Source organism: Aquarana catesbeiana, linkage group LG04, assembly GCF_042186555.1.
Source record: "Aquarana catesbeiana isolate 2022-GZ linkage group LG04, ASM4218655v1, whole genome shotgun sequence".
Taxonomy (NCBI): Eukaryota; Metazoa; Chordata; class Amphibia; order Anura; family Ranidae; genus Aquarana; species Aquarana catesbeiana.
Window position 1 is genome coordinate 511830313 of NC_133327.1, and position 11314 is coordinate 511841626.

The 11314-nt window shown below is 42.9% G+C and overlaps 1 protein-coding gene across 5 annotated transcripts in view; it reads right to left on the reverse strand.

The window, feature by feature from the left end:
- Positions 1–11314, reverse strand: part of BIRC6 (baculoviral IAP repeat containing 6) — a 709573-nt gene that overhangs the window by 410225 nt on the left and 288034 nt on the right. For 4 of the 5 annotated variants that reach the window (XM_073627731.1, XM_073627734.1, XM_073627732.1 and 1 more), the window contains exons 33-34: positions 3548–3675; positions 1136–1267 (exon numbers count right to left, since the gene is read on the reverse strand). In XM_073627731.1, coding sequence (XP_073483832.1) covers positions 1136–1267; positions 3548–3675 — 260 coding nt within the window. The remainder of the gene's footprint in view (positions 1–1135; positions 1268–3547; positions 3676–11314) is intronic. The other variant, XM_073627735.1, reaches the window with a different exon arrangement.

Consider the following 11314-nt stretch of genomic DNA (forward strand, 5'->3'; position numbering starts at 1 on the left):
CGATCAGCAGCATCTCCTCACAGGGAACAGCTAGACATGTAATCAGGGCATCAGTGCCCTGCTTACAATCAGTGCCCACCACTGCCAGAAATCAGTGCCCACCACTGCCAGAAATCAGTGGCCATTAGTCATGCCAGCCAGTGCTGCCCATCAGTGCCCACCAGAGCAGCCTGTCAGTGCCGCCTCATCAGCGCCCATCAGTGAAGGAGAAAAATTACTTATTTACAAAATTTAGTGACAAACTAAGAAAATTTTTTTTTTCCAAAATAAAACAAGGAGTGATCAAATACCACCAAAAGAAAGCTCTATTTGTGTAAAGAAAATGATAATTTCACATGGTTAGTGTGGCATGACCGCGCAATTTACATTCAAAGTGCAACAGCGCTAAAAGCTGACACATGGCCACTCACTAAAATAAGAAAAGAGGTTTAACCTTAAACTGCGTAGCGGGTTCTTTACTGTAAGAGCGGCAAGAATGTGGAGTTCCCTTCCACAGGCGGTGGTTTCAGCGGGGAACATGGATAGTTTAAAAAAAACTATTAGGTAAGCACCTGAACCACCACAACATACAGGGATATACAATGTAATACTGACACATAATCACACACATAGGTTGGACTTAATGGACTTCGCCTATGTAGCTGTATGAAACAATACAGGCTAGAAAGGAGAAAAAAACATGAGAATGCATGTTGTAAAGATTGATAAGGGGTGGGTTATGGCTGTGCCAGACATACATGGATCGAAATTTGGCCAGTTCAACAGGGACTGGCTGAATTTCTACTCATGTATGGGCAGGGAGGTTGTACAGAAGACAATCTACCACCCTGTCAGAATACAATAGCTCAGCAGGGAGGATTCCCTCATCTACATTAAGTGTGTGGATGGGAGAATCAAATCATTTTTTTTTGTTTAACCCACTGAACAAAAAAAAAAAAAAAAAAACTGGACTCATCTATTGGCTGTCTTAGCTTTTTGAGACACGTCTTCCTCTCAGAAGAGCAAATTGCTCTGAATAAACTGACATGTTAATAAAAGTTTAGGTTCAGTTCTACATCTAGAACACATGGCAGAGACTGGTAAGAAAATCTTCAAATACCCCCATTGTATAAAAATTGGTTTGTTATTTCTTCACCTTAGAAGTTGCTTGTTTAAGTTTTGCCTGTTCCACCAAAAGCTTGTAAGATGATCCCTTGTTGCTCTGTATTTTCTCCTTTTCAATCTGCTCTACTAAAGCCTTCTGTTTTGCCTTCAGTAAGTTGAGTTGCTAGAGGAAAAGTTAATTTATTACATGAAATAATAAACTCACATCGGCGTCATCTAGTACAGACATCTTTATTCCAAATCAACATCAGGGAAGCATTTGCACGGCCACAAGAATGCTTAAAAGACACTTATGCCAACTCTCCCAAATTAGGTGGTTATTATAAAAATATAAGCCTAGGTTCACACTACTGAGGTGCAGGAAACACCATGATCTGTGTGTGTTTCCTGCACTGCATTAAAATCACACTGCTCTTGCAATTTGCAGTGGGTGTCAGTTCAATCGTAACACCACCCCAAACGCAGGTCGCAAACAGTGCATTAAACCGCACTAGATTGCATGGTACAAAAGCACCCTGCAATCCAGTTGCAGCGCAGTTCCAAAATTGGTGCAGGCGTGACTTTGGTGCAATTTGAGATGATTGCTCACAAATTTTATTCTATTTTTGAATCCTTAACTTTTTCTTTTTTTACATCCTGTCAGACTAGTTAACACTGTACTACTCTAGGAGGTGATCAGGGATTTTTTTACTACACTGTTATTGCTTATAACAGTGAAGATCTCTGTTATAAGCAATAGTTTTAACTTTCATGAATGGCTTTCCATTCGTGACAGATTACTTACTGTTGGACGTCTCATTGATCTTAGTTTATTAAACCTACATGTGTATACACATATAATTAGTTTTATATACTATTCATTTTTTTTAAAGATTCAATTTACCCTAAGGTCTAATGGTATATATTACAGTATTTTCGGTTAGCCACGTCTCTCATACATGGTTAAGATTGGTTATAGTGTAAGAAATTTTATTTTGTCCTTTGGACATTATTTATATCTAACCCTATATTTTGAGTTTTTTCACATTTAACAACTTTTGCTGCTGGAGGAACCCAACACACCTAGCTGGCCGGTCACAATTCTTGGTGTTTATGTGGTTAAGTCAAGTTCTAAGGCATTAGTCTCATCATCCAATTAGATTAGTTTATAGGGTACTTAAGACTCCAATAAGATGGCAGCGGCTAAGCTTCCTGAAGACTCAAGTTTAGGAAATGTATTAAGGCTTGGCCGTCATTTTCACTTCCGGGTTCTTCTCACAGCACTTCTAGTGTGTGGACTACACACGCCGGCTCAGGAATTCAGAGGAGCTGTGCGCAGACCTAGTCAATACAACGCCCTGTGTGTTGGTGCCTTCCAGGCACAATCTTATGTGAGTGTATATATTTTATATTGTGAAGCGCTGTGCAAACTGTGGCACTATATAAATCTTGTATAATGATAATAGATTGATCTTTCTATTTTTAATAATTACTGCAATATGAAAACACTCTGAGTGTATATGTGTCAACTATGAGAGTATACCTGCTCGAAGCCTGTGATGTTATGGACACATCTCTTCTCCCTGCTGGTGGTTTAAAATTGAGAGGCTTGGCAGGCCTTATTGGCTAAAGAAGTCTGGATTGTTATGTAAACACGTGGTGGAGCACATCATTTGGATCAAAGGAAGGAACATCATGTCACTGATATTTTGTTTGGATTTACTTTTATATTTTGCATTGACATTACGTGACACTTTGGACAATTTTTCCTTATTGCATATTACTAGTTTGATGATAATTTTATGGCGTGTACATTTTTACACATCTTCATCCATTTAAAGGAGTAGCGCCTAATTTCTGTTTGTTGTTAGGTGTTTCAACACTAAAATGGACAGATGCACTTGGGTGACTCCCTGTTAACTTTTAAAATATTTTTTCTTACTATTCTACAGCTACTCGAATGGTACAGGGTGCTGTGATAGTACCAAGTGACAGCGGAAGTTCCATTTTTGTGTGGAACTCCGCTTTAAGATAGATCTCTGGTCAGGCTATGGACATTCAGAACTATGGACAGTGGTCTACCATAGTCTATAGAGATTAGAAGTATGGAATTCTGCCAGATCGGTAGAAGGGGGAAGCTGAGCCCTAGAAGAATAGTGAAAGTAAAATGTAAGTTTCAACTGCAAATTTGGAGGATAAGTTAGGGAGTTATTTTTTTAAACACTGCCAAGAATATTTAAAAATTAAAATGTTCATAACCCAGACACGGTTTGACTTTAAAGATTTCAAAGATAAGAAAACATGCATGAGCATATATTTAACAGCAACAGATAACGTTTGTAAAAAAATCATTGTATCAATAGATGTGTCAAGCCATACAAATGACTTTTTGAAAAAGGACCAAACGTTATAAATTCTGTACTTTTACATGGCATTCTAATATGTTCCACACCATACAGATTACCTGTTTGTGGTGAACCAACTGTTTCCTGATCTTCCTGGAGTACAGTCTATCCAAACTGCTGCTTCCCTTAGACGATCTGTTTAGAGACTGTGTGTGTAGGTTATTGTTAATGAAACTCCACTGGTTCCCTACACAAAGGAATACACAATTAAAAGACACACACAAAACAACCAAAAAAAATCTTATCATTGAAGATTTAAATCTCATTCTGAGAGATGCAAAGATGTTATCTCATTTTAAACAACTTAAAATCAAAATGATGCGACTGATAACAATGAGTTAAACACAGCTGCTTGAAATTTAAGTGGCATTAAATCCTTACCAACTTACCAATCCTTAGATGTTGTGGCTTTTCTTTTTTAGGCTCTTTCCTTTATTTTTACCTGGTAATCCTGCCCGTAAGGTGTTTTTCAAAAGAACAAGGTATTCCGCAGATGGAGCAGTTACAGGGTTGAGACAAACCATTTAACACTGGCAAGGGTGCTTAAAATGATCAGCTTTTATTTACCCATGTACAGTAAAACCTTTATCCCAAAAGGGAAAAAAAAATAGGATTTTTATAACAGCTTACCTATAAAATCCTTTTCTTGGAATACATCACGGGACACAGAGCACCATAGTAATAACTATGTGGGTTATAGGCCACCTTTAGGTGAATGGACACTGGTATAACCAAAAAGGAAACAGGAAGTGCCCCTACCATACTGGGGGTACCTCAGTTTTTGAAGCAAAGCAATATATACACATATCCCAATAAGAGGGGAGGGACCTCTGTGTCCCGTGATGTACTCCAAGAAAAGGATTTTACAGGTAAGCTGTTATAAAAATCCTATTTTCTTTATCATACATCACAGGACACAGAGCACCATAGTAATAACTATGTGGGATGTCCCAAAGCAATGCCACCTGAGGGGAGGGAGACACGAAGCAAACAGCCGCAGCCAGGCGTGAGGATCTATACTGCTGCCCGCAGCACACTGCGCCCAAAGGTGGTGTCCTCCTGTCATCTTACATCCATTTGGTAAAATCTTGTAAATGTATGTACTGACGACCAAGTAAAGGCCCTGCAAATCTGAGCCACAGAGGCTTAGTGATGCACTGCCCATGAAGGACTGACTGCCCAGATTAGAGTGCGCATTAATCTTAAAGGGAGCAACCCTTCTTTTCAAGCCAAAAGCCTGACTAATCACCTGACGAATCCACTTGGCAAGTAGATTTCGATGCTGCCTGACCCTTTCTAGGGCCTTCCGACAACACAAACATCAGTTTTCCGTATCTGAGCAGTCGCTTTCAGATAGGCTTTAACTGCTCTCACTACATTGAGAGAGTGTAATAATTTTTCTTCTGCAGAAGGAGGTTCTGGGAAAAAAACAAACGTAAGGAAACATCTTGATTGAAGGTCGACCGATATATCGGCCGATATTTGGCATTTTTTACTTAATCGGCATTGGCCGATTGTGCTGATAAAAAAGGCCGATTATAACTTCAGTGTGTCTTGCAAATGACTTCTGTAATAGAAGTCAATGCAAGTTGCCTGAAGTTTTCTTCTCTCCTCCTCTGGGCAGCCTGCCAAATCTGATAAGAAGAAACATTGTATCTCTTCAGGTTCTTTTATCAATGAGCTGAACTCTGTGTGGAGGAGTTCTCAGTTTAACCATTTAAAGACTAAATCTTTTCTGACACTTGTTGCTTACATGTAAAAATCCTGTATTTTCTGCTAGAAAATCACTTAGAACCCCCAAACATTATATATATATATTTTTTTTTTTAGCAGAGACCCTAGGGAATAAAATAGCGGTTGTAGCAATATTTTATGTCACACGGTATTTGCGCTGCGCTCTTTCAAACACAATTTTTTCTTTTTAAAATACACTAATGAATTAAAAAAAAAAAAAACTAAGCAGTAAAGTTAGCCCATTTTTTTTCGTCCAAAAGTTTTGATTACCTGTTTTTGTGTACTTAATATTTAAGATATAGTTTTTTTTGTTATCTAAATTATACATACAAGTGAACTGATTGGAGGTTTGTTTTTTTTAATAAATGTAAGAAATTTTCTGTATCACTTATTACTTAGGGCCCTTTCACACTGGGGTGGTTTGCAGGCGCTAATAATAGCGCCTGCAAACCGACCCAAAAGTGCCACTGCTTTGTCTCCAGTGTGAAAGCCCCGAGGTCTTTCACACTGGAGCGGTGCGCTAGCAGGATGGGAAAAAAAGTCCTGCTAGCAGCATCTTCGGAGCGGTGAAGGAGCAGAGTATATACCGCTCCTTCACCGCTCCTGCCCATTGAAATCAATGGGACAGCGCGGTTATACTCTGCAGAGGCGCTTTGCGGTGGTTTTTAACCCTTTCTCGGCCTCTAGCGGGGGGTAAAACCGCCCCGCTAGCGGCCGAATACCAACGCCGCCCCCGCCCCAGTGTGAAAGGGCCCTTAAGGTTGCTTTCACACTGGAGCGGGCATGCGTTGATGGTAAAATGCTGCTAGTTTTAGCTGCGCTTTACTGTCAATTTAGCGGCGCTATTCGGCTGCTAGCGGGGAGCTTATAACCCAGCTAGCGGCCGAGGAAGGGGTTAAATGCGCCCCTGAAGCGCCGCTGCCGAAACGCTTCGCAGGCGCTTCGATAGCGGTGCGCATTCATTTCAATGGGCAGGAGTGGTGGAGCAGCGGTATATACCGCTCCAAAGATGCCGCTTGCAGGACCTTTTTTTTAACATCCTGCCAGCGCATCGCCTCAGTGTGAAAGCCTGAGTGACTGCAGGGGAGCCGTTTTGCAGGCACTTTACAGGTGCTATTTTTAGCCCAAAAGCTCCTGAAAAACGCCCCAGTGTGAAAGGGGTCTAACTGTTAGCTTTTATGAAATGAAAAGGGGGGGGGGGGGGGGGGATCGGCCAAATATATCAGCCCAAAAAAAACTGCATCATATAATCGGCCACCGCGATCTCTGAATATCGGCATTGGCATCAGGCAGAGAAAAACCCATATCGGTCGACCTCTATTCTTGATTGTGATGAAACCCAGGCACTACCTTTGGTAAAAAGGTTGGGTGCAGACAGCACCACCTTATCCTTGTGAATGATTAAGAATGGCTCTTTACAGGAGAAAGCAGCCAATTCTGATACTCATCTTGCAGAGGTTATCGCAACTAGGAATACCAATTTCCTTGTCAAAAGGAATACTCCGTATAGGTTCAAAGGGTTGTCTTTGTAACACCGACAAAACCAAATTCAAATCCCATGGGCACAAGGGTATTCTAACTGGCGGAGTTATCAGAGTTACCCCTTGTATGAATGCCCGGACTAAAGAATGTGAAGCAAGCGGCCTTTGGAAAAAAACTGCCAAGGCCGAAACCTGACCCTTGATTGTACTCAAGGCCACCTTCATTTCTACGCCTAATTGTAGAAAGCCCAGAATACTTCCTATGACATAATTACGAGGATGCCAACCCTTGGTTTCACACCAAGTGACATAGGCCTTCCAGAACCTGTAATAAATGGTCCTGGATGCCGGCTTTCTGGCATCAGGGTGGTTACTAGCGAACCTGAAAGCCCCTGATTTTTTAGACTGTGGGCTTCAATAGCCACATTTAGCATTTGTAAGGCAGGATGGAATACCGGTCCCAGCGACAGCAGGTCTGGACGAGTTGAAAGAGTCAAAGACTCCCCCTACTGCCATTCTCACGGTCCCTGCGCCATGCCGGGGCCACTAGGATTACCGGCTTCCCTTCTTCCCTGATCCTGTGAAGCAGCCGTGGACGCAGCTGAACTGGAGGGAATGCATAAATCAGTGAAAACTGATTCCACGGGGTTACTAATGCATCTACCCTGAGTGCAAGTAGATCCCTTGTTCTCACCACAAAGTTGCCCAACTTCTTGTTGAACCTGAATGCCAATAGATCTACATCCGGCGTCCCCCATCTTTGGCATATGGCCAAAAAGACATTGGGATGTAGAGACCATTTTCCCAGCAACAACTGTTGACGGCTCAGAAAATCTGCCTGCCAGTTTTCCACTCCTGGAATGTAAGCTGCAGATAGACAAGGAATATGTTTTCTCTGACAGAATATGGTCCACCTCCCTTTGGGCTGCGTGGCTATTGATGCCCTTTGGTGATTGATATGGGCCACTGCTGTGGCATTGTCGGATTGTATCCTGACAGGAGAATACCGCAACCTGGGCGTCCATGCTATTAGAGCTAGACGTACTGCCCGAATCTCTAGGATATTGATGGGCAAGGTCTTCTCAGACTCTGACCACTTCCCTTTAGTGGTCTTGTCTAGAACTGCTCCCCAGCCCCATAGGCTGGCATCCATTGTTACTACTTTCCAGGAAACTGGAATGAAGGATTTCCCCTTCTATAAATTCCTGGTTATCAACCACCAAATGAGACTCTGGCGTACCTTTGAAGCCAGATTCATTGGATAATCCAAGGCTTGGATCTGTTTGTTCCAAGCAGACAGAATACTATGTTGCAACAGTCTTTAATGAAACTGGGCATAGGGAACCGCTTCCAAGGGAGCTACCATCTTCCCTAGTAACCTCATACAAAAGGTGAACGGAAGGACCCTTCTTTGCCTTGACCGCCTGGACCAGCTTTCAGAGCGTTGACATTTGCCTGAGGCAAGAACACCCTTTCCTGGGTTGTGTCTATGACTAGGCCCAAAATACTGCAGCCTTCTTACCATCTGTAAGGATGATTCCTCTAGACTGAGAATCCAACCCAGATGTCTCAGATAACTGATTGTTCTGGACACCCCCGATTTAACCCTGCTATTGACTGATCTACCAGTAGCAGGTCGTCTAAGTATGCTATTATTGCTATACCCTGGCCCCTTAGTCTCGCTAGTACTGGGGCTAACACTTTTGTAAACAGTCGGGGAGCGGTGGCTAACTCGAACGGCAAGGCCGTAAACAGAGTGGTGCTGCTCTACCGCAAACTGCAGAAACCTCCAGTGAGCGGGAAATATGGGCATATGTAAATACGCATCCTTGATATCTATGGATGCTATAACCTCTTCCTCCCCATAGGGTGGAAACAACTGACCGAATGGACTCCATTCGAAAGGAGCGAACGTTTAGGAAGTGATTCAGAATACTGAGATCTAGAATGGGTCTGACAACTCCATCTGGTTTTGCTACCATAAAGAGATTTGAATAAAACCCCATGTCCATCTCTGCTGAGGAAACCTCTATTACTCCATGATACAGTAATTGGTCTAGTGCCAGAAATAAGGACTTTTTCTTTACTGGGTCCTTGGGAACGTTTGATCTTCGAAAACGCGATGGTGGAAACTCTTGGAACTCTAGTTTGTAGCCTAGGGTTACTACAGAGAGGACCCACTTGTCTTGGATTTCCTCTTGCCAAGTTTCTGAAAACCACTGCAGTCTTCCCCTCACTCGATCGAACGGGGGCGCCCCTTCACAAGGAAGCCTTGGGATTCTGTTTTGTGAACTTCTGACTCCAGGGCTTTTTGTAGCCCTGTGTCTGGTTATGAGGCTTACACTTTGCCCCTGACGGTGGAGGCCGTCGAGACTGCCTGGAGGCTGTTGCCCCAGACATCTGAGGAGAAGGTTTAAAAAAAGGCCGTCTATTCTTTTTCTTAACCGGCAGAAGGGTACTTTTACCCCCCCAAAATCTTTTGGATATACTTATCCAAATCTTCCCCAAACAACCTTTTTCCATGAAATGGAAACCCAGCCAAAAGCTTCTAGCATGGCAACTAGGCTGACCAGTTCTTTAGCCACAGAATCCTGCGCATATGCATCAACATGAGCTTGAGGCGCCTGATGGGTAGAATCCTTGATAGCGTACACTGCAAAGTATAGGGTTCTAGGTAACTCAGATAAACTTTGGGCCTCTTCAGTTTGAGCAGGAAATTTAATAACCTGCTTGAATTCATCCCGAAGGTATTGACAGATGCTTATTGCTGCCACTGCAGGTTGTACTACCGTACCAGCTACAGCAAATGAGGCCCTAAGTAGAGATTCCAACTTCTTATCAGCTGGATTACAAAATACTTGTACATTGTCCACTGGATAAGTTAAACTCCTGTTCACAGAGGAGATAGCCACATCTACCGCTGGCAAATCCCATCTCTTTGAGAACTTTTTCTCCACTGGGTAAAGAATTGAAAATCTTTTAGGAGGAGAAAACTGCTTATCAGTTTTTCCCTGAGGAAGTCACGAGGTCACGTGACGTAACGCGTAGGAATCCCAGCGAGCCATTACACCCAGCAGTTGACACCCTTTGACCCGGTTGTTGACACTGTGGACCGGAAATATTGCACTAGGTGACGGCGGTGAGCCGCCTCACACTGTGCCATTATTTGCACTGTATGCAAAGTGTGCGCTTTTTATCCCAACTATTTTTTTATTCCAATACATTTTTTTACTACACTATTGGAGGCCCCCTTTGTTTTCCCTTCTCTCTCTTCTTGGCATCATGTCCGGAACCCCGAATCGAGCCCCATGAGGATTCACCAAGGACATCCATCCACTGCAAGCTAGCCACAACTAGCCAACAGCATCCAGAACAGTCATCCCCATCAGCACTCAGCACTTTCTACAGGGCTTTTATTTAAGCCCCTTAAGGTAAGGGCACTGTGAGCATGGATGCATGAAGATTTCTGCACGGATATTTTTTCACATTGTTATTGCAAGCATGAAAAGAACTTTCATTATTAATAGCACCGTTGATAATATATTTCCTGCTTCATTCACTTTCACCAATGAGCTTTCGTTTTTCATCTATCCAATATCATGTTATGATCCATGTATGACACCTATTTTCACTATTGGACTTTGGATTTTGTTTATTTTACTCATTGGATGCATATATCTACTAGCATCATGTGGCGACCTAGTGTGCATTACACGTCACACATATGATACACTTTTTATATAATTTTCCCTATGTCTTGCGCAAAATTATTTATTCACTTGTGCTTACCTGGGTGATCCCAATCAGCATAAATCAGTTGCTCCAGTAATGGGTGCATAGGGAAAGCATGAGAACCCTGTTGGGTCTCCATGGAGGAGAAGGAAACATCCTCCACCTCTGCAGGAGGCAACTTATATACAGAACGAACCAAGTCCGTAAGGGATTGGATGAGCAATTTCTGCAATTGCTAATTGAGAAAGGTTTTTCAGACACTGAATCCTCAGAAGAGGAGTCATCTGAACCTCCTTCTCTCAAAGATACCCCAATATCATCAGCCCATTGTTGCTCCAATACTGGAAGGTAAAGAGCAGGAGAAGGGGATCTGCCGTGTTTTCTCACCTCCTGGGAGGAAGACGCTAACATCTCAGCTATTTTTCCTTCCAAACTAGCCAGAGCTAAAACCAAAATCGTCCTTAGTGACATATGCAGAGGCTGGGACGTTGGAGGTAGCCACCATGCCTGTGAGACAAGATTCGCCAGATGCTCCAGGTTCTTCAGGGGAGGATGGAGCTGCAGGCATGCGTCTAGAAGCCTCAGGCTCTGACCGCAGCGACTTTGCACTCCCCCCTGATAAATTGCCCTTCCTGCGGGAAGACAGTCCTAAGCACAAAAAGCAGAGGTACTAAACAAAGTACATCTACTGCCAAGCTGTAGTCTAGCAATTATATAACATGCTGCTATAAATTCTCAGTCTCAATGCGGAGTAAAACATGCCACTTGAAAATGCCTGCATCCACACCCCCATACAGCTTACATGCCACTTGGGTGCTCTGTGTCCCTCCGTCAGCCAACCAGATGCTTCCAGAGTGCAAACCTTTTAAAGCCAGTGAG